Source organism: Telmatherina bonti, assembly GCF_933228915.1.
Source record: "Telmatherina bonti genome assembly, chromosome: 2".
In the NCBI taxonomy this organism is placed as follows: Eukaryota; Metazoa; Chordata; class Actinopteri; order Atheriniformes; family Telmatherinidae; genus Telmatherina; species Telmatherina bonti.
The window spans coordinates 11,681,076-11,705,553 of record NC_136620.1 but is presented as its reverse complement, the minus strand read 5'-3'; the positions used below and the strand labels follow the sequence as shown (position 1 = coordinate 11,705,553).

Genomic DNA, 24,478 nt, shown 5'->3' with positions numbered 1-24,478 from the left:
TACGCTTAAACGATGTTGCAGCAGCAGAAAAAGCAGAAATAACAATCCTTCAGTCATGACTTCGTTCCTCCAATTATTGCCATGCAACACAGGAATGATGCTGCTTTAAGTTACGGCTGCATTTAACGAGTCAAACTGTGTGTGTTACACCCATGTAGCGTCAGTGTCAAGGCCGATTGTCATCAACAGGGAACACATAGAGTGATAGTTTCCTCAGTTCTCTAACTTTGTAAACTACAAGACAGTTTAAATAGTTTTAATTATTCTACATTTGCATCACAGAGGTGAACCACCGTAGGTGAGCCTCTTCCACCACCCCGTTATTTCTGAGGTATATCAGCTAAATGTATAAATTTCTCTGTTTCTTATGATTATCAGCACATTGAACACAAACTTGACCCCCTAAACACCCCAAGACAAGCAAAAAGGTCAATCAACAGGGTGTCCTGTTACCGCGGTAACAGGGCGTCCGCCATCTTGGAGCTTATCCCTATTTTGTCACTTTACACGCGACGTAAATGAACGAAATATTCTGAGGGGACTCGTGTGATCAACTCCAAATTTGGCATGAAACTTCGTAACAAACGTTATTAAACTCTCTCTAATAGGACAAACCGCGTTACTATGACAACCCACGGAAAAAAAAAAGCATTTTCACCATGAAACACAGTTTACTCATATCTCCATAGAAATACATGCAATCTGCTGCAAAATGGAGCTAAAAAGATGTATGAGACGGGCGGCCCACGAGGCTCGGACCCGATGGATGCCGCTGTTATTTTAATGCACAGATTCAAATTTGTGTCGAGCGTATCTTACTTTAAACCAGTGGTTCCCAAACAGGGGAGTGGGCGCCCCAGGGGGGGCCCAGGGTTATCATAAGGGGGGGCCCAGGAAGGCTAAATACAACTTGGGAGTTTTGGCACTGGACAAATTTGTAAAAGTACCAATAATGACTGATGATAAATCAACAAGAGAGACTTTAAGGACTAAAAAAAAAGAGAAGTAAATACAATGCAGCATATTTGCTCCTGCTTGACCAGGTAACAGTCAAGTTATAGTGATAATCAATGATGGGGAATGAAGAGACCAGAGTCTTTAGCATGTATCAAAATATTATTTTCTAATATTATGAAGTATTAAGCCAAATAAGCTACAACACCATTTGAGACTTTTCATCCTGAATACAAAGAAAATCCTGCAGGTTACTTAAACCTAAAATAAACTGTCATATCAAGCAGAGTTGTTTTACTAAAGCAGTATCCGTCTCATTGAAAACTCGGTTCACCTGAAGTAGTTTGAAGAGACTCCTAGTTTAAAACGTTTCACACTGAAGCAGAAGAATGGATCATAATGCTGACACTGACGTGGTTTTAACTACAATACAGTCAATGAACGCATTTCTTAGTATGTTTCTTTGGTTCATGTGACGGGACTGGGGGGCTTGACATTGTTGTCGTTGATGAAACAAAAAAGTTTAGGAACCACTGCTTTAAACTAACAGCACATGCACTTCTAGAGCCTTTCGTTCACGCAATAATCATAATCCAAAGGGACTGGATGGAGGTGGACTCACCGCACAGGAGAGCGTTTCTACGAAGCACAGCTGAGAAGTATTTAAACAATGATAGAAACCATGAAAAGAACAACAGCTATAACACAGAATTTAGCAACAACTATGGACTCTGACTCACGCTAAAATTCATTTTGTAACCTATAAATCCGTTGCTATGATACAGGCCTAACTCTTATAACTAGCTTACTGCAGCATTGTGCTGAGTTAACACACATTTGGCTACGTTACCCATCATAATGCATCTACTGCTTTGACACAATACATTGAACTGAACTGAACTGCAGCTTTGCAAATCGTTTGGATTGAATTTGGAAAATGTTATTTACTTGAGTGCTGAAGAGGACGCAGCATTTGATTTGTCTGGGTTTCTAACCCGATGAGCTGAGCGCTGGTGTGTGAGCAGGAATCCTTATGAAGCCGAGTGGCTGACATCAAGTGGAGCAGGTTACAGCACAGCAAGCGCTCCCGACTGTCAACCATCGTCAGTGTTTCCAGAGAAATCCCAGCTGACAGCCTCTGTGCTTTAAACATGAGCTGGGAGCTTAAGTGCACTATGAAGCTTGTGGAATTCACCACAATTACGGGAAAAATCAACAAAAACTGACATATCCAAAGTAACACGGAGGAACATCATTTTGCTTTCACTTTTTCTGAAACACTGCAAAAGATTTCATCTCTGTTCCAGTTATGTGCAACACATTTACACCTACACTAAACAAATCATTCATTTAGCTGCTACGCTCTTCTGTCTCTGGAAGGCGCCAGTTGCCCCGATTCATCCCGTTCAACCGCTCCACAAAGGTTTGTGAAACCCAGCCGGGAGGTTTTTGCATAATCCTACTAACAGACGAACCAACAAACAAACAAACAAACAAACTCACCTCCTGCTGGTGGAGGAACAAAGCTAAAAATACGATATCCGATTGTAGATGCTCAGTTCTGATCTTCAGCCAACTTGTCCTCCGAGGAATCCTCAGGACAAAGAGAGGAATCAAGCTCTACTGTACCTAATCAGCATGATCGATTATTGTCATCCAATGGCAGCAGGCGAATGATCATCAGCATGAGGTTTCTTCAATGACTCTGTTGCAGCCATTCAATGCCACACAGTCCTGCCCTGATTGTTAGAATCCAGAGGTTACCTGAAGATTTTCCCCATAAATAAATAAATAGGGATGTACGACACTGGCTTTTTTACTAATATCCAATTAACCAATTTTGTCCAACTCCAAATTTTTTATACCGATATCAACCGATATTGATATTTTTGGAGCGAGTTGTGGCAAACAGGCAAAAATATCTGGAAAACCGTACATGAAATCCATTATATTTTCTCATTTTGAATCAGAGGAGATGTAGAGGAAGAGTTTTACATATAGTGTGTGCATATTGCGCCATTAAAAATGTAATAAATAAAACTGGTTCCCATAATTTCCAATATTGCATTTTAATGCTGATGTGGGCTGATAATATCGGACATCTCTCCATCTTATAGGCCATCTAAGGAGCCGCTTCTTCACGGTAAACATGAAAATCTCCAAGTGTTGCATTTGGATTAGAAAGGTTTCCTCTAATCTTCAAGGGCCACTGCAGGTTTTAGATGTTTCCCTGCTCCAACCTCCCCTATTCAAATGTATTGGCTCCAGCAGTTCTGCACAATGATCCATTCATTTGAATCAGGTGTGTTGAAGCATCTGCAGGAGAAGTGTGAATCTTATTATCTGATTAATATTTAAATTAAAATTTTGAAATACTTGGAAGCGGAGAGAAGAACAAAGAGTCCCTGCCAACATAAGAGATGAAGCTCACTCAACAATCATCATCTTTCTGTTTTATATGCAACCTGATACATGTCCTGATACATATCCACTCCATCACACTTAGTACGTGTAAACAGAGTAAACAAATGTGTTTAAAGAGCAGAAGAAAAATATCTATGTTGTCACTTCCTGATTGTTCAGCACACTTCTTCCCATTGGACAACACCGATATGTTGGTATTCTATCAGTAACAAGCATGTTCAACTCGACCGGTTGCGTACACAGAGGAAAACATTCAGTGACGTCTACCAACACAAGTGATTCAGATGACCAGAAAACGGGATGTTCAGGAGCTGCAAGCAGAAGGCTTGAGTTCACTTTGAAACCTCATGTTACAGCGCAGAGTGCGTTTCATCCACGCTGGTGTGTGTCATCTGATTATCAGGCAACAGACTCTAACTTGGCACTTACTCAGATGTTACTTCATTCCCTGACGGACAAACGCAGACTCGCAGCAAGAAAAGTACGAGCTGCAGATCCGTTCCCATAGCAACGGCAACCAATGGATGGCAGCTATTGACTGAGGGTGAAGATCTCTATAGACCTATTAAAGAAAACACACACACATGTAATTTATATGCCCGCAGACACACATACATGAATAACACACACACGCTGGGAATCAAAACATCTTTCACTGGTTATAAATGGAAATGGAGAAAATACACATAAATATATACAACAGCTGAATTCTTGTGTAACCAGTAAAAAGAGAGAAAGGCAGGTCTCTTCGAGCCATTTTATGGAAAAGTTCCCTCTTCAGTGGAACAACAGCTTGATATGAAGAAAGATATGTTTTTCAGAGTGAGTGAGCGATTTGTTCAGATTTACTGGGAAGGCTGGCAAGATGAACTGTCTTTTTTTCCGAATACTTCTGCAATCTTCCGCATTTTCTCGATCTGTTCTTTCATTCTCAAATTTGCACTTAGTGCGAAGGAATTTGTCAAATATATCTTTGCTTATTAAGAGAGTAGTTATCCCCTCAAACTGCTGGGGGGGGACCATTTTTACTACAGTGTTTCTGAATGGACCCACAACTGTATGTGAAGTGAGAGCTTTATAACCCCAACATTGGCCTTTCTTAATAGGTGCTACAGCACAGTTTGGGATAAATAATGCCTTAAAAGCACCATTGAAGAAGACAGTACTCATGCACAGTTACCTGCATGAGTACTGCATGATGTGGATAAAAACATAATTATGTCTGGAAGGATTTTGGCAACTGACAGCCACCGTCCATTCACATCCTCTTCCCCATTAGTTTCAGTAACACACACTTTACTTTTCATTTTATTCATCTCTATTTTGAACAAAGTTTGATGATGATGACGAAAAAAAAGTAAGGAATTTAGAAATCATCTCAGCTTAATTTTTAACAGAAAATTTTATAAAACAATAGCGCAACTGTAAAAATTGAGACAATTCATCGGATGTTTAATTGCTTTATTCAGCTGATGCAGCTCTGAAAGAAACGTCTTTTTCATCCATACTTGCCGCAGGATTTCACTTTCTCAGCAGTTCAGATCCGTCTTTATTTTTGTTTGTGCTTTATAATGCTTCAAGTGTCACTAGTGAAGGTGCTGTAATGTGTGCAGAATGTGGTTTCCCTTGGGAAAAAAAAGCCATCTGGCAGCATCATGTCCTACCAGAAACAACCCTTTGGTTTGTTTTTGTATGTAGGCAATAATGAGCATCATATCATGGTCAGTGAGACTTCTAATCACAACTGACATGCATTATTATTTTATATACGCACACATAGTGCATTGAGATAAATCACTATAATATCACTATGGGCGTCACCATAGCAACTCGTTAATCAACTGATTCACATCAGCTGCTTTTGACAGGTGAATGAGAGAAACACGATGCAGCTTTACAGCAACTGTTTGGCATAACAAGTACATTGATGCAGACATAAAATGCTTCCTATAATTTAGTATCTTTAGAAGTTGTTTTTTTAAAAAAAGGAATAAAAATTTGCTAAAAATGTTTACGTGTGGGACCATGGTATAAGTGGATTAAAGAACTTGTGCAACACACAGTTATAATGCACTCCGCTGCACGTCGTGGTGTTCTAGACTCCGCGTCATACATTATAACCGTGTAATGCACGGCTCCTCGTTGTTTAATCCTTACATAAATATTTCCCAGAAATATGTGATCGATTGAGAGAAGCGGCATGTGAAGTGTAAAACTGGAGCTGGTGGATCTAAGTAAGTTTAACTCTGACAAAGTGGGTTTGTTTCATCCCTCAAACTAAATGTTATTGTATAAACCCAACCAAGATGAGACTAAACTCTTTTAGTAAAGTCTTGTTTTGTCATCGACAATATGTTTCTTGTGGTAGACTCACACCATCCATCCACTTCCTTCTTCCAAAAGTAGCTTGTTTAGGAACACGTTTGAATGAAGTGAAAACACGGTCGCGTTTTCCCTGCTGCCTCCTGTTGAAATAACTAAGATTTAAATCATTTGCAGAGCTTTGCTTCCTGCTTTTACAGTATATACACCCCACAGACTGCAAAGCATGCAGGAGGAGCAGGATAAATGTGGTTCTGCTTCGCCAAACACCATATCCAGAAGATCTCCAGTGTGGGATGACCACTTGATGAAATTTTAACATTTTTATTTAGAAGAATAGCTAAGGCAGCAGCAAAGTGAAGAAGAGAAAAAAAAAACACTTTGTAAGTAGAACACATCACAGAACAGTTTCTACCTCACATCAGTCCATTTTAGAGCAGAATAACTAGACTTTGGCAGATTTTTACACCTTGGCAGCACATTCATCATCCATTTTGCATCCTGTCTCTTCTCCAAGATCTCTCCAGTCAGTGAAAGTCAGTCCAGTATTTTTGTTTGATCTCTTTCCCTCTTTCTTTCTTGCTTCCTGCAATAGAGTTGCTTTGCATTTTCTTGCTGTTTTAGCAATGATGCCTTAAAATATCATCTCTTTAAAATGATGTTGTTAAACAAAACGCAGCTGTTGCTTGATGCCCTGAGCTGGAACAAAAGATTGTGAAGAGCGTTTTCTCAGCCTCAGGGTGCTGGAGGAAAATGACAACTCCAGAAATGTGCATAATAAATGTCAGTGTGGCATTAAAATGAGTGACAAGCAGAGTTTAAAGGTTGAAAACCTCGGTAGAGAAGGTAGCTGCCTTTCATGAGGGTCTTGATAGTGGGATTTTTTTTTCTCTCTGTATGAAGTGGCATTTTAAATGCAAAAACTCAGTTCAGTGGTGCTTCTGCTGCATTCAGAGATGCTCCTCAGCCCCTGCAGTGATTTCCATTAATCCTAACAGACCTGGGAGCCCAAAGACCAGGGACATTCGATATTGGTTTTCAGCCATTTCCTTTTGCAGACATTTCTCCAACTTCTCACAATCGTTCAATGATGTTTTTTGCTGCATATGATGAAAATGCTGTATTTATTTGTCTTTTGAATTTCAACATATTTAGCATTGGTTGTTTTACTTTGCATCTGCAATGTTTTTTTCTGTGTCTGGACTCTGAAAAACTCTCTGATGTGTTCTTTTTATGTCTAGTCATGTTACACACAGCTTTGTAATATTTATGCATTACATCCCTTTTTCCATCTCCTAGTTTAAAGAAACAAATGATTTTAAAGGATTTGAAATATTATTGCATTTGGATTTTTTGGTACATACATTTTCTGGTATACCTTCAGTGAAATGGAGTTTTATGAAAGAAAATCATCTAATTATTTTGTTGTTCTAGCAATTTTTGTTATATTATTGCTGTTGCTAATTCATCATAGTAAACTAAACTGGTCATTTTAAAGCTTAGGTAGGTGATGTTGGGGAGCGAGCATGATGTGAAAGTCGCACCCTGTCTTGGCTCTTCCTCCTCTGGTTTTAGCTCCTTACATGATGTAAGGCTTTGTTCTTACCTCCACCAAGAAGGTTATGTTTTTACCAGCGTTTATCTGTTTGTGTTCAAGATAACTCAAAAAGTTATGGACGGATTTTATTGAAATTTTCAATAATTGTTGGAAATTTGAAAAAGAAGAACTGCTTTAATTTTGATCCGGACCACCGTTTGGATCAAGGAATTATTTTAAAGGCCGTGGCGGAGGTTTGCGCTCTCCGAGTGCTTTTCTAGTTTGCAGCTTTTCCCACCAACGATTTTCTCTTTCTCGGCAAATAAACCGAGCCGGGTCGGTGAAATCTTTCCTGCATTTTCTCGGCCATGTTTGCCTTCCGAGTTTCTTCTTCACTACTTTGTATTTTCATCCAAACACGCTGTTTATATGTAGGGTGTGGCTATCAGGTATGCGCTGCTGGAGGGGGAGGAGGGGAGCCGGGAGAAAATATAAAATATAAGAAATGAACAACTTTAATTTGGCCCGAACGTTTGGATTGCTCAGTTTTTACAGATTTACAGTAAACTGAGGGGTCTAATTATTATATTTCTTATTGTTCATGTTTACAAAATGTACAAACTACAATCAGGATGAGGAACCACTTCACCCAGATTAGCTACCCCATCTTATACTGAAAATAATGAAAGGTCCAACGTGTAAGAATTGCTGACATCTAGAGGTAAAGATGAGCATAGCGATGACTTCACAGTTGTGAATGGATGGTGTCCATCAGTGGCCAAAATTCTTCCAAACATATTTTGATCTGCAGCGGCAGCTGCCATGTACGTGGACTCATGGCAAGCAGATATGCACGGACGATTAGAAGGGAATAAAAACCTACCAGTAATTTTAGTAAAGCAAACAAATACAAATAGAAACACAGCCTTGAATTAACTATTTCTGTTCCCAACCTTTCATTTTGTTACACATTGCACCTTTAAGCTATATTTTTGGAGTAATATCCTCATGAATACTGGAGTTTTCTACATGAAACTGAGGACTTATTCCTGTAACAAAGCAGGATATTTGATCTGATGCTTTGTAAATGTCACCCATCATGCTGAAAGTAACAAATGCCGAAAGTGAACTTCAGCTGTTGTGTGTTACAGCGTTGAGTCATTATTATGTCACCGTGAATGCAAATTTAGGATCTCTGAATCCCTTTCAAGAAGCCTGGAGAACTGCTCCTGAAGAATACACAAAGAAATTACAAACATTTTGTCGTAGAGGGTTCAGAAGTAGCTCATTTACCAACTTTTCAGCTTGTATTGTCATTATGGTTACACATCTTTCAATAACTCACTCTTATTTTTATTTTTTCTAAGGATGGCAAGACTTTTGCACGGTTCTGTTTCATCACAGAGAGCCTGAACTGACAAGCAAAGACATCTGGACGTTCTATGCAGTGAAAGCCCATGAACACTAAAACATGTGTCATCACTCCAATATTATAACATCCTAAATGTTGGGATAAAAGTGATCAAATACGTGATTTCCTAAATTTAAGAACAATTCCCACAAAAAGTGTCTTATTACAACATAAACTGTCTTTGTTATCATTCATTTCTGTGTGTGTGTGTGTGTGTGTGTGCGTGTGTGTGTGTGTGTGTGTGTGTGTGTGTGTGTGTGTGTGTGTGTGTGTGTGTGTGTGTGTGTCCCTGTACAGAACATGAATCATTCATTTGTGTCGACTATGAAATATTCTCTATAGATCTTCTAGAGGTTTTCTGGAGGCTCAGCTTGTCATTAATTAGTAAAAACTTTTGTTTTAACCCAAACAAACAGCTGTGGTGGAGCAGTGATGCTGTCCACGGTGCGCTCGGCTCCTCTGCATGTTTGGAAACGATGAAGGCCTTTGTGAGACCTGAGTGTAAATGTAAAATACTGACACTGAACATGCATTTATCCCAAAATATCATGCACATTAAATGTGTGGTCTCAAAAATAAACAAAAAAGAATTTAAAAAATAAAATGAAATAATTACAAAATATTTCAAAATAATGTCATAAACTTTAGAAAATACACCAGTTTTTAGCATCCATTTAAATCCAGTCCTCCCCATGATGATGCTCCACTTCATTTCATGGTGAATTAATGCTTTAATAATCAGAAAGTGTGAGTTTTAGCACCACTACGGTGGCTGATAAAGGTCCGTTTGTAAGGAAGACACTGTTTCAGACTGGAAGGAAACAAAATACCAGTTTCTTACCGTCAGCAGCAAAGGAGCTGTGCATCATCAGCATCAGCACCGCGCTGAGGGTCACCAACCACCGGGCCAGCATCCCATCCAGCGCCCGCGTCCGCCTTCCGCTCCTCGGCGCGGGGAGGACGGCCACCATCCCCGCATCCAGAATCCATGCCGTGGAGGAGGAAGAGGAGCTGGGATCTTCTGTTTTGTCACTTATCCCTCCGACTTCGGGGCCACCGCTGGCGCCTCTGGAAAGGAGCGCATGTTGGGGAGCCATTGGTCAACCAATTAATCCCGAATGGAGAGCATCTAACGGCGCTGCTGTGGTGAAAGGCATCCGATCAACCTGCCCGCGGTTCGGACAAGCAGGGCTCCGCTCTCCATGAGCCCGCCGGAGGCTGCGAGGGGCGACAAGGTGACAAACAGCCTTTAGTCTGTTCCCCTTTACGCGTCTCGCTGCGGTCGTCTCTGTGCGTGCGCTGTGCGTGAAGTAAGAAAGCCTTAATGCCACCGCAAGGTGCTCTCCATCTCTGGCGCGAAATGCGTCAAAGCGCGCTTTCTACACCGGAAACAGGTTGGGGAGACTGTCAAAGTAAGAGCCTGGTATTGAGAAGTAGTGAAGGCTTGTGTTGACGGAGCGAGGACAGATGCAGTGTTACGGACCAGGGGCGCTGCCAGGAATTCTGGGCCCTATGACAGACAATGGCATAAACCTCACCACTTGATCGCCAATTTTAGATTTTTGTTTTCGCTTCAATTGCCTCAAGTTGATCAAAAAAATAGCTTTTCATGGGAATAATAAAGATCTAGGGATGTGTTTAACCCTTTATGGGGCAAGTGGCTATTTTAGATCACTTCATTTTTTTTCATATTCAGCATGAAACTATTTTTTTTTATATATAGAGGTCTTGGTTCATACCAGAAGGACAATTTCAGGTTAAAATTTCTAATTTGAAGGTATTTCACTGAGTGCCCTAAAGGGTTAAATCACAGTGCATACATCTAACTAGGTTGTTTTAAAATAAAAGGTTTATCAGTTTATATTACTGCTATATGTCATTACAATCTTTGAAAAAAGTATTTATTATTTTTAATGAAGGTTTAATGATTTTCTTATATAGTTTGTGCATCTTTTTGGGCCCCTATCAAGTCATGGGGTACCTAGAATCTTCCTAACTTTTACTCCCCATATGGCACCTCTGTTAAGGACAAGCAGGGCCGGATTAAAAGTGTACAGGCCCCTGGGCCCAGAGTATTCCAGGGACCCCCTTCCCCACCGCAACATTTTGAAAATTGTGAATGATACACTGTGAAATGACACTTCTAACATCTCTCAACTAGTGGTACCAATAGTCATACATTAGATACTGTGTTGTAACTATCAGGCTTTTTTGTTTCATGTCCAAACTGATGGATCGCTCCAAAATACTGTTATCTCACCAGGTCTGATCCTTTTATTATAAACATTCTTATCCTCCTACATCTTTAAAAAAAAAAATTAAAAAACAGAAAGTTAAATTTTTATCAATTTAAACATTATCTAAACATAATTAATCAGGCATAATCTGTACGTGTTTTAGGTTTCTTGTTGACAAGCTGAAGTTTTGAGGCTTTTAGGAAAACAGTATCAAAGTTAACAACACAGAAGCCAGTGAGGCAAATTCCCCAGCTGATTTCATACCTATACTATATTCCTCTAAAAATTTCTCTAAACATCAGGTGTGGCTTTAATCAAGCATTACATCCATGCATTACCTGTCAAAATGTGGAGGCAGACTGTTAACTGCTCAATAATTAGAATAAATGTTCCCCGGTAACCCTTCAATGCATTGTGTCTACTACGGTGGACCCTATTTAAAGGCTGTTTTCTAGGATCTTCATAAGTGAAAATGTTATATTTGCTATTTCGCCCCTTTAGTGGACATTAGACGAGTCACCCAACACACTCGCTGAAGAATAAACTACACTGTAAAAAAGAAAAAGTTGGGTGAACTTAAAATTTCAAGGCAACAAACTTCGATAAAATTTTAAGTTGAACAGCGAAACTAAATATTTTAAGTTTTGCTTTTGAGTTTGCTCAACTCTAAATTAGGATTTTTTACAACTCCATTGTAAGTTCCACTAAATTATAATTTTATATTGTAATAACTTTTCATCTTTAGTTCTGGTAACTGTTCCACAAGTTGTACTAATTTAAAAATCTACATGGTTATAACTTTTAATTCTTCCTTGCTCTAACTCTTTAATAAGTTGTAATAATTTATCATTTTACACTGTAATAACTCAAATTCTGTCGCAAAATCTACTTGAACTTGATTAAGTTAATATAGCAGAATAATTTAAGAGTCATTTAAAATTGCACATTGCTAATGTAACATAACTTCATAATTTAATTTCAATCACTTCTAATCAAATGCATAAATAATTACAGATGCAACATACATCCTCAAAACCTTAGTTTTATTTAAACTAGCAGCATTGAATCAAATAAAAAGGCAAATAAAAAAAACAGCTTGTGCTTTTATCAATATAAGAAAAATGGAAGACAACTTGTGCACATGAAAAAAGGACAGTTGGACAGTCCTATGCAATCGTGAAAGATGTGATTTCAAAGCACTGATGGTTCTGAAAGTGCAGCTGTCCCTGTGTTTGCAAAGCCGTGTTGAACCTCTCTGATGTGGCCGATAATGTTTCAGCTGAACGGCTTCCATGGCGTTGGTAAACCCGCAGAACTTGAACTGCAGTCATTTCAATCTGAAAAACAAAGATGACAATTTGCTGGGAATTAGTGTGGCTGTCAGCCGAAATGTTTTACATTATACATAACATTTTATAAATTTAATGACAATGCAAAGGCTAGACTAGACCCTTGAGCTAAAAAGAGTACACATTCAGTGTTTTTAATAAATTTTGCTGCAGTAAACATTAATTAAAATAACATTTATTATTTAAGGTTATCAACCTATATCTATACCTAAACCCAACACCTACATCAGTTTAGGTTAAGAAAGTCAGCAGTCAGTATAAAACAGGGCAGTCAATTAAATGCATTTCAATGCTTTTAAACAGAAGGACAGTATATCCAAGCCTGGGAGCCCACAGTGGGTCATAGTACAAATATTTAAACCTTTTTTTTAATCAAAAGCAAGGTAGTAAATTCGAGGTAGGCCTATATTTTGACCAACACAATATTTTAAATAGGTAGATTGGCCTTTCCTACCATTACACTATAATAATTTTACACTTCCCATACCATTTAAACTTAATTCAAATAAAATCTTACCTGCGTGGAGTCCAGCTCGAGGCAGCACAGCCAAGTGAGACTTCAAGTGAAAAGTGCAAACTCAAAAAGTTGGTTTTCCCGCATTTTACAACAAAGAAATTAAAGTTAGCAGAACTGTTGTCCCTTGTATTGAACTCCAACTTAAAGCTATCATTGTTAACAACTCCCCCAATTGTTCTGGGGCAAACAACGTGCTTGTTTTGTTGGGATTACTAACATTATAGCTTTAAATGCCATTAATACATATTTTCAAGTTTTACCTACTTAAATGACTGTTTCAGGCCAGCCAATACAAGTTGGATTTTTTGCAGTGTAATCTATTTTCATATATACATGTACACTTTACCTCAGTGATAAACAGAAAATACTAGTCTATCTTTATAAAAATATTTCTAATATATAAATATGACAATATAACATTTTATTATTCAAGATAAATAAAATATATAAACTAAATAAAAAGTAACATAATATTAAAGACGGATAAAAGATGTGTCTGTAGAAGTGAAATATCGCATGCAAAAAAAATGTACCACTGTTTTTAATAATTCATGCATCAGGGGGTTAAATTGCATACTTTACACATTACAGCAACATTTTTCTTAACTAAATTACATACTTTTAGAACATAAAATGTGTGATTATGTCATTTCAAAAAGTAAAAACCAAAAGTAGACTAAGTGAAAGAAATCATAGATGTATTCCAAACATGTCGTCATCATACTCTAATATTTTAAATCTTCTTCTTCTCCTTTAGCCGAAGACTTTGGTGATTTTTCATAGATAAACACTTGTGTGTTTACTGCTGGGAGTCCATGACCCTAAGCCACGAGTCCAGAACAGACACTTCATACTTCAAGGAAACCCAGGACTTTGACCAAATGGTGCATTTGACACATTTTGGAGCAACAACAGGATGGTTTAAATATTCACAGCAAACAGTGTAAAGGACAGACATGCGAATGATCAAACCCCAGGTACAACTAGGAATAGATTAGTCAAATGCAGCAACCCTCTATGTCTACAAAAGATGCTCCATCCAAGATATTATACCTGTGGCTATACACACGGATAGCTCAAAAATAGAAAATGACAAGTTACGAATGTGGGACACAAAATGAAAAGTTTGAAACTCAGTCATTAAAGAAGGATCTCAAACAAACCAGCAAGAAAAAGAAAAGATGAAAAAGAAGAGAGCAAAAAAGATTTTAAAACGTTTTAAAGTTATTCAAACATTGTGACATATAGTGAGAAACAGACTAAATGAGATGTTAAATGTCAAAAGCCCAGAAAACTATATATATATATATATATATATATATATATATATATATATATATATATATATATATATATATATATATATATATATATATATATACACAAATTTTGCAAAAGAAAAAGAACCAATGAACAAAAGTAATCACTTTGGATCTTTTTGTTTCACAACTCTGAAAAGTCAACCTACTTTCTAACAAACTCTCTCAGCTAACTTTATTGTACATGTAACCCACCTGTATAAATCTTCTTTAGCATTCTGCATCTGAATAACTTCATAGACTTGTTTGTAAAAAAAAATTATTGGATAAATTTGTGGTTAAACTTTTATGGCTTTATTTAAATTAATAAACTAACTTCCGGTGGTGATTTTAAATCTGCCAGCTTAACGCAACTTCTGGTGACAGGTGGAAACAGGCTGGTGTTTGGTTTCATTATTAGGCTGGTTTGACGAACTGAAGTCTCTCTCAAAATAATAATGAGTCACCTCACTTTCACTGTTTTTATTTATTTATTTTCTTTGAGTCTTTTAACAATCCGCTGCATAATTAGAGGAGCAAAAGCATCGGCTGACATGAATGATGCCAGCGCCGCTCTGCTGTGTGGTTCAGCCTGCGGGGAGCTGGCGCCCCCTGCTGGGAGCTGAGGGCACAACAGGAAGACCTTCCATAGCAATTATTTTCATCTCTTGTAGTCTTGGGTTTACTGTTTTCTCCTTTTCATCTATTTCTTATTGCTAAAATGGTTTTTAAACTACAAGCTGAACTTTTTAGTTTCTCATCTTCAAATCTTTCATTATTTTTGCTTTATCTTCTTTATTTATTTAACTATTTATTTTGGCCATTCATTGAAAAAATAACACATCTCTAAGTCAAACTGATGAATACAGGCATGCCACCCCTCCAAAATAAATAAAGTCATCAATTAAATAATAAAAAAAATATGTCACTGTTATCAATGAAACAACCAAAATTAAAACAGTTTTTTTTATTAATAAATGTCTCCTTTTGCATGTTCCGCCTGTGGAAATAACATCAACTTTGTTTTTGGTGAACAGAGTTTCTCTGGGAATTTTGTGCAGCTTTGATCAGTCTGCCAGCCTTGTGCCAATATGTTGGTTGTTGTGCAAATGGAAGACTGTTGTAGTTGCTCCTGCCAAAACCCCTGGAGTATGCAAGCATGACTGAACATTTGTGCATTTACACAAGCTGAAGCCAGTCTCTCACCCTGCCTGAGTTCAGTAACAAGTGTTCTTCAGGAGAAGCCCTCGTGGTTCAGATGATGTTGCATGACAGTTGGACTCATTACAGCAGGAAAACACTTGTGTTCCCCACAGCTGATAGAGTGTATGGTCCGTCACAAACTGGACACCCTCGCCCTCATGACTGGGACATTTTCAGTGTGAAAACAATAATGTATAAAGAAATATACAAGACACAGTTCAGACAAGCCTGTCTCCCACTGTCATCACTATAGCTTGAGCAAAAGAAAGTATTTCACCCTAAAGTATTATAAAAAATTAAACTCAAAGCTACTAAGTTATCTAAAAAAATAATATTTCTAGTCTTTTTTTTTTTTTTTTTTTTTTTAAACTGGTCCTGTCCAGCATCCAGACAGCAGAATGAAGAATGTAGTGCTGAACGATTTTACTCTACAAAGAGGAGTCTTTGGATATGAGGCTCCCTTGATTCTTAAATTTTATTCTTTATTTTATGACTTATATCTTTAAAGTGTTTTTTTTTTTGTTTTGTTATTTCTGCCTGTGACTGCTGCGCCGGACCGGAGGGGATTGGACAGTGGAAGAAAAGGATGAGAAAGACAACAAAAAGAGCAGAGATTTTTTTTTTTTTTAAAAAGAGGGGGGGTAAAGGTGAGAACTGCTGAACAAAAAGTAAAAAACAAGCCACAGTAAGTGTCAAACCTTCTCTACAGATGAACTGAACATCTTCTACACCTTTAGAGAATTGTAAAGTATCTAAAACTTAAAGGAAAACACAACACTCATCCTAGGAAGAAACACCATGGATACCTGCGAACAGAGCAGCGACCAGTAGATGTGCAGGAGCATGGGTGTGTGTCTGTGCACCCGTGTGCATGGGTGTGTGTGTCCTACATATTAGAGGTGTGTTGTGTTGACTGATCGTGTAAATGCGACCACGCCGCTATCCAAAGGTCAGAGGTTTTCTCAAAAGTTAAACCACTGGCAGTGTGTGCAGTAATCTCATTACAGTAACAGATAAAACTTAATAATTTACACTGAAATAAAAGTGGCTGAAACTGAACAAGCAGAATAAGTTGTTGTAGGAAAGCCATGACAACCAGTTTTTAAATTAAGCTTTTTGTCTTGGAAACCTCTTGGTTTTCATGTTAAGATGAATTCAAACCTTTAATTGTTCCTAGAAAAGTTGCGTTTGGCTTTCAGACCTCGGACTTATGAAGTCCAAAAAGGGATAAATCCGCATCAGACATAAGTAAACTGTAAGAGAATAAGCTAATAAAGTTATAACTAAATGTTAAAAAAAAATTAAAAACCATAACTTATTCTGGACATTTATAGAGAAGAACCACATGGTTTACTCTGAACATTAACTAGTAAACCAGTTTCCTCCATGCAGTTTTACACTGGATTAAAAAGAAAAGTCATTTCTTCATGTTCTGCTGCAGTAACAAGAAAGTTCTACACAAATATTCCTGAAGAATCAAAGCCTTCAGGTAAAAAAGTTCATCTGATTTGCTGAAATGCAGAAGTGTACAAAGTAAAAATAAAGTAGAAGTCCTGCCATGTTTGTGGATCTACCATCAGGCTCCTCTACCTGCATCGACCAGTCACCTGGTTTAGAGACTGGTGGGAACAGACTGGACCTCTACTTTCTACACCTCTGCTGAAATGTGATGTTTTCAAACATTAAAACCAGTCAGTTTCTCCAATAATCACAAAAAAAACCACATAATCCTGAAACAGGAACCATTTTGTTCTTAGAAGGAAAAACGTTTCAATAAACGAAGAGCAGCTGCTGGTAGAATTAACCCATCATGTTTTCCTTCATGGATCATCTCACACATGAAACCATGGCTAGGCTGCTTTCATTCCCATTTCCAAGCAGGATTGCACTTCCCACATCCACCATGAAGACACTAGCAGAGCTGCTCTTATCTCCTGAGCATCTGCCCAGAGGCCTCCAGGTGCTTTCATCTGCAGAACTTTTCTTACTTCCATTACTGCAAACATAAATCATTGTGTGATGATAAATCATCTGCAGCCTTACATGGAGCATCGTTCATCCCTTCACTGCAGAAAGCCTGGATGCAGACTACAAAAAGGAAACTTGTGTGGCATGACGGGATAAAACCTGAAGTTTTCATGTTCCAGTCCTGCATTCATCTCTTATGGACACCATCAGATTCCCAGATAGACTGGGGTTGAATCCAGTGTCTATATTGTTGCATGTTTATATCTTCATCTGTTCTCTTATAAGATTTATTTTCCCTGTTCTGCATCGTTTTATCCAGATCTATGACATCTTAGAAAAACCGTTGGGAACGTCTCCTGGATGTTCAGACCATTTACTGTTCAGCTGTGTGCATATCTACTGAACATAGCTCTATATTGTTATGAAAAGGATCCTTAAAAAAAGTTCTTGTATCCAGATGGAGATCCGGATCACTCCCAACATTTAGGTTACACCAGACCCGTTCTCAGGAAAACATCGTTAAAACCGGTCCTGGTGCTGACAGGCAGACAGATAAATGCCTGCAGAGACAGCCCCCCCCCCCTCCTCATGTTTCATGTTTATGAAAGAAAAACAAAAAACAGTGACTGAAGCAAAAGATTTTTTTAATTCAAAGTGAATCTCAACATATTACACAATAAATTCATAATTTGACACTCACCAATAAGAGTCACCAAGAAGGAACCCGCTTTTTGTGACAAAGTACATAAGGCTTGGTCACATTGAAACTCACTGAGAACTAAGGGGGGGGGGGGGGGGGGGGAGAGGAAAACGACTGCAAACTGATAAGACACACATCATTACAACCAAACCATCATTTTCCCAGTCCTCATATTGTTATATATTGCACAGTGCAGTTGCTACAAGTCACACTAGTGTAGCATTTAAGATCAACAAAACAAATCGAGAATAAAATCAGAAAGCCGCACAAATCTACACATATTTCTACCAGTAAATGTTCTGATTTCGCAATCTAGTCAACATATTTGTGTCTGTGTGTAACACATTTAAGCCCAATAACTCGCCATGGTGGAAATCTTTCAAGTCCAATTTAACCATTTGTTTTTCCGCCTAAATGAGACTTCTGGACAGATTTACAGATCTGACAAGTTTTCATCGTCCGATAAAAGCAGGTCAACGGGAAGTGGATGATTCCAGTCCCTAAACCATGAAGCCTCTCATTTTAGAGGCGTCTGCGCAGTCTTTCTGCCTACGGTTACTTAAGGCGGCCGGGCTCCGTCAGCTTGCTGAGCTTCGGATCCAGGACTGTGCGACCCCTCCGGTGTCTTTTCTGCTGCAACTGTCAGAGCAAAGCTTCAGGGAAGGTGACACTATCTCTATCCAAAGCAATCAACCCAAAGAGTGGGGGATTACAGCGCGGGACATCACCTGTGCTGCGCTGACAGAAAGCACAGAGACACACATGGGAATCGGCAAGAGAGGCGGCACACCACGGGGTTAAAAAGGGGGGAAAATAAAGAGACATTTACGTGGAGTACATATTACTGTGCCATGACACAAACGGATATAACTCTAGGCTGCACTCCAAACCGAACAGTGCATCCTCTAAAAATCATCAAAACAGTAGCATATTAGACAAGCACACAAAAATACACCCATTATTTAAGTAACATAGCAAAACCATTATAATGTCATACAATAATCTGATTAATGGGGGACAGCTTTGGAGCAGAACTTTGAATGACTGATGGATAAAGCATTTTGAGAAGGACCCCTGACTGAAACAAAGTATCTAGCAATGGTAATATAGCTGCATATACTGGATCTACCCACATCCCCATCACATAATAACAAAGAGAAAACTCTAGTAGCCAACAGAAATGTAACAAATGGTTCATTTGCAAACTAACAACTGATGTCTCCACGTCCACAAATACATTCAAGGTGTGAGAATAAAGCTTTGCATTTGTGAATCATCAGGCCCGATGTTTTCAGTACTGCACGGTCTTCTTGGTGAATAAAACATTCCGACTGTTTACTTTGGGGTCTCGTGATGTGAAAATAAGGGCTGATACACCCCCCCACCCCACCCCACCCCAACACACACACACACACACACACACACACACACACACACACACACACACACATACAAACACCCTCGAGGGGACTAGTCTACAAATATCCAACTGCTTTGATATCAAATGCACAACTGCCAGCCACTGCTTGAAGGAAAGGCACTAGTTGTACAGTACGAAGAGTTGCAAATACAGTCCTATAACGGAACAAAAAGCCACGATGAAGGAGGAAAAAACAATAATATGTCAACAACGCTTACAGAATCAATGAGCGAACCCAATCTACATTTGAAATACTGATGCTAATACACACACAAACAAAATTTAAACACACACAAACCAAAAACCAACAGAGTAAAAAAGAAAAAAAGAAAAAAAAAAAGGGAGGGGAGGCCTAAAAATGTCATTACAGCAGTTTACAATCACTTCAAAAACAACAAAGCCAATATACAGAGGCACTAGCATATAGGAGTAGCATTCAATATACTCTATGATCAAAATAAAACCCACTTCTATTGTATCTAGTTGTCAAAACTACAATACAAAGGAGAGAAAGCAGGCCAGAAAGAGATTAATCCTCTAAATTCACAGCTACGAAGTGGCAGATAATCAGTACATAGCAGCTTATTATCTATACATTCCAAATACAATTTGCCAAACAGAGCTCAGAAAAATAAAAACCAAAACCCCATTTTCAAAATAGAGATCTCACAATATATTCCAATATTGACAAACTGCAACAGTATGCTGGAGGTTGAGAGAAGAAATATCAGAGACCATGCTTCAAAAATGATTAACGAACAGTCTTTGGTGCTGATTGGAGTAAAAAACGCCAGCGGATATGACGGCTAAAGACAACTCCACTATACGCTGGATATTAAAATAAAAACACACACACACACACACACACACACACAGAAAAGATCAAGGCTATGCATCCACCCTGAAGGAATGTATCAAAACTGACAACAGGCTTCAATAACAAGACGAAAAGCTTCGTCTCACATCCACGTTTCTACAAGTACTGATACAAGTCTAATACTCAAAAGCCCAGCGACGATACTGTAAGTTCATAAAAGGTTATTTCCAAACACTGAGAAGCATTTTTAAAGTAAAAACATACGACGATTATCCGTTTTAAGTCTACACCGCTCCCAGAAAGTCTAAAACGTATTAATGCAAGCCTAGATGCAGATAAAAACACAGCAACCCAGAGTGTCTAGATTGTATTGCAGTTACAGTAAACAGTGACAATACTGTTATGAATTAAGTACTATAGTGAATAGAAATCGATTATCAAAATATCAAATCACTCTTTATTTACATAAAAAGCTAATTCAGTCAAAGCCCTATATGTGCAGCTTCTAGCTAATTTAAACCCATTAGAAAGCAAACTCCAAGTCCAACTATAGCAAAACTTTCCCACAAACATCGTCCTGGATTTCTCCGAAAAAGCCCTTCTTATTCAGAGTCTGAAGGTTAAGTGCAGCAAGCCCGTTTACATCTACAATCTAAATGCTCCTGAAGTCGTAGACTGGTTTTAAGGCACTAGAAGACGGCAGTAGTAATGCCTGCCTGGGAGAGAAGAGAAAGAAAAAAAAGCACAGGAGCATTGGTTTCAGGTTGATGCAGACTGGGATGGCTTAACGAACAAACCCGACCGACTGGTTTGCACATGCTACAAGGCAACACAGATAAAGGGAGGGAGGAGGCTGAGCGACCTGACGGCAACAAGTAGATGTCATCCCCAGCCTGGACTTAGATCATAAAACAACCTGAAAAGGAGGTGATGTGCAAGGGGACATGTTGTAAAACAAAGTTTTCCTTATTGTCGCGTGAACTGGTTTCTCGTTTCCTCCGCTGGCTGACATGATTTCAGAGGGAAGTCTGTCAGAGGTCGAGTCGCTCCGATCAAATCCAACGTGGTCACCGGCTGGTGAACTGTCCTCAAAAACATTATGAAACATGGTTACGGCCGTTTGCTTTATTGGTCCACGCCGACGCACCGTTCCTCGTCTTCCTCTCGTCGTCACAAGTGTTGGTTTTGTGCTCGGCTAGGTCTGCACGCCCAGGTCGCCGCCCCCGTCCATTTGCCCTGGCCCCTCCTCATCAGAAGGTAGTGCTGCGGCCCCGTCCGGCTCCTCAGATGTAGGAGAACTGGGGGTGGTGGCTGAGCTTGGTGGGGCTCAGAGGGAAGCCTGTGTAGGCAGCTGGGGAGGCCATGTAGGGGTGAGGAGGGGGCGGAGCTGGGAAAGGAGGCTTGAACTGGTGTGGGTGGTGGGCGTAGCCAGACTGATGGTGAGGGTTGATGGTTGGGGAAGGGAGGAGCCTGTGTGGGTGAGGAGCAGGGTGGTGGGGGTGGGTGCTGATGCCCAGGGTCACCTGGTGAACTAAAGTGCCTCCTTGGGGGTGGGAGAGACCATAGCCATGCTGGAGGAGAGGGGGAGGGAGAGGGCGTGAGGGCAGGATGGGATGTGGGTGGTGGGCGGTGGGGAGGGGGCCGCTGGAGGGGTAGGAGAGCAAAGTGTGTGTTGGGAGGCCCTGGGTGTGAGCGTGTGGGGCGGCAGAAGTGTGTGTGGGGCTGCTGTGGTGCAGGTGTGTGAAGGTGTGTGTGTGGACAGTGGGGGGGATGTAGGCGTGCGGTCGCAGGGGTCCGTAGTTGCCGTTCCACTCCTTGTTGCTGGGGTTGGAAGTGTACGGCTGCACCTGAGAGACACAACACACACACACACACCAAGTTTACCCCCGAGGATCAACACACTACTTTTTACACCCAGAACCTAGGGCTGGGCGATATGGCTGAGAAATAAAATCTCCAATTTTTTTTTTAAAACCAAATCCAATTTTAATCGATTTTTTTCCCCTTACTGTAAAGAAAAAAAAATTACAAATGTCAAAAATGATTGCAGTCAGTCTACCTGAATCTAAAGCACAACTAGACAAGCTGTTAAAACAAGATTGTGTAAAAAAAAAAAAAAAGATGCAGCCGCTGCTATCTGTAAACATTATAAGTAACAACATGTTTGTACTTCGTGCGTTTCCACTGTAAGATAGTTTTTAAACTTTTGATCATACATTTAAGAATAGGCCTCACTTCACTTACGTAATTTTATTCTAAAATAAAAAACTGATAAATAAATAAAAGTGCCTCCTCTTGGAAGAAAAATAAGATTTCTTTTACAGTATTTTGACATTAAATAACCAAAACAATTTCCCACATTGGTAATGAGGTAATAAAAATGAATGTTTCTTTACACTTAACATGTGTTTTGAGAAAATTGACCTCTTTGATACAAAATACTACTTTAAAAAAAATCCCAGAATGTTATTAAAGCTACATTTCTAACATACATGTATTATTACATTCTTGCTGTTTTTTGTTTGATTTACACTTTTTTTTTTTTATACACATTTACAGGCAAAAAGACGAGCCTGTCAGCTGCATCTGGCTTCAGACCCCTGTAGCGTGTGACAATCCCCCCTCCCACACTGAAAACCCTGCGTTTCCACGACACCTAGAACTGCGCAAAAACTAAATGTCGCCATAAAAACCACTGCTATAAAAGTTTTAACGATCGCAAGAGGTGGGTTTTCAGACATTTCGATATTGAAATATATTGCAAAAGTGTAATGGAAACACTTTTTTTGCGTTTACGTGTCCGCAGAGGTGACGTGGTGGTCGTGACCAGTTAATTCCCGGTAAAGATGGCGCGGTGTGGAATAAACAACAGCGAATTTCAGAGTTTTAGAAAAGAAAATGAGGGAGAAAAGCTTTGAAAATCCAAAGCAAATTCTCCGCAGCAAGTAGAAAAGCATAAAATAACGCGACGATCCCACTTTGCATTAACCACAATTACGAAAACGTGATGCTAATGTGCTAAACATTTTTCAATGGAAACACCCGCAAATCACAACTGTTGTTTTTCAAAACGTACAAATATTGTTTTTATTTTGCAAAAAAAATGTAATGGAAACGCAGAGGGGTGTGGCACCTGTTGTGCGTTTCTAGCTGCCATGTTGTGTTTATGCGTTTCTGTGGGAAATCAGCGGGAGTGCGCTGACGTCACTATAAAAGGTACGGAAGCCCAAAAGGGGATGGCGGAGCAAAATAAATAAATAAATAAATAAATCCCAATTTTCATAAAAATAAATCTTCAAACAGCAAATTCGAATTAATTTATTAATCGCCCAGCCCTACCAGAACCTGCGGTGCGGTGTCGCCATCACGTGATTTCAAACGTGTTAGGAGACGTTGGATACTCTGTCTGCACGAGACCAGACAGTAAGCCTGCTACGTCCACGCCGGGCGCTACCAAGACTGCATGTGGCGTTCGCAGTTTGTCATGAGACTAATAAGCTGAACGACAGCATGACGCATCAACGCTGTGGGTTAGGAAGAACTGATGTAACTCTGCCGGTCTGTCTGCAGAGACATCTGATGTAACGATACGATTAGCTAAACCCCAACAAATCATAACCAAAGATTATGTTCTTAATCTATACTGAGAAAAAAAAATGTAATAAGAGATTCTGGGAAATCTCAGAAATGATGCCACATACAGCTCAGGGAAGTCTCTCAGTTGCTACGGTTGCATGACGTTTTTTCATTCGGAATTATTCATTCAGAATTAAATAATTCCAAGTTAAAGTGTGCGTCGTGGGACGGGACAAAGTAACGGGCAGAATGACTGGAATTAGAGGAGAATAATCAGAGAAACTTATCATTTTGGATTTAAAATGAGACTGAACCAGTTACTTCAGATGCAAGTTTAATTCAGAATTATCTCTTTCATTGGGAATTAGATGTTTACATGGTCCTTTTCATATCTTTAAAGTGGATTTAACTCTTATTTTTAATTGAAGAGGAATTAGAATTCATGTAAAAGTAGCCTGTATGAACTAAATATATTAACATTTACACACCTTGTGGCAGACATATGTAGCTTTCAGGTAACAGTTTTGTTTATGAACTCAGAGTTCAGTCTGGAGTAATACTAACATCACTGTTTTTTTGTTTTTTTAAGAAGCATTAAATGACCTCTTGCTCTTTAAATTCTGCATTCTTGACTTGTTTGATGGTGCATTTTGTTTATTATGTGCGTTTCTGGAGCCTTCATCCTGAGGATGAGCAGCTTAACTTCAGAAGACACTGCAGCTGAGGTGAGTCTGCAGTAAAGCAC

The 24,478-nt window shown here is 39.2% G+C and overlaps 2 protein-coding genes across 3 annotated transcripts in view; both read right to left on the bottom strand.

Moving 5' to 3' along the window:
* Positions 1-9,745, bottom strand: part of kiaa1549la (KIAA1549-like a) — a gene marked incomplete at both ends in the record, with an annotated part of 161,564 nt that extends 151,819 nt beyond the window's left edge. The window contains one exon of the mRNA XM_079249890.1: positions 9,490-9,745. Within this exon, the coding sequence (XP_079106016.1) occupies positions 9,490-9,745 (256 nt within the window). The remainder of the gene's footprint in view (positions 1-9,489) is intronic.
* Positions 9,746-19,325: 9,580 nt separating this feature from the next.
* LOC306764343 (homeodomain-interacting protein kinase 3-like) overlaps positions 19,326-24,478 on the bottom strand; it is a 35,712-nt gene continuing 30,559 nt past the window's right edge. For both annotated transcript variants that reach the window (XM_079251476.1, XM_079251477.1), the window contains exon 18: positions 19,326-22,004. In XM_079251476.1, the coding sequence (XP_079107602.1) occupies positions 21,441-22,004 (564 nt within the window). In that variant the 3' untranslated portion in view covers positions 19,326-21,440. The remainder of the gene's footprint in view (positions 22,005-24,478) is intronic.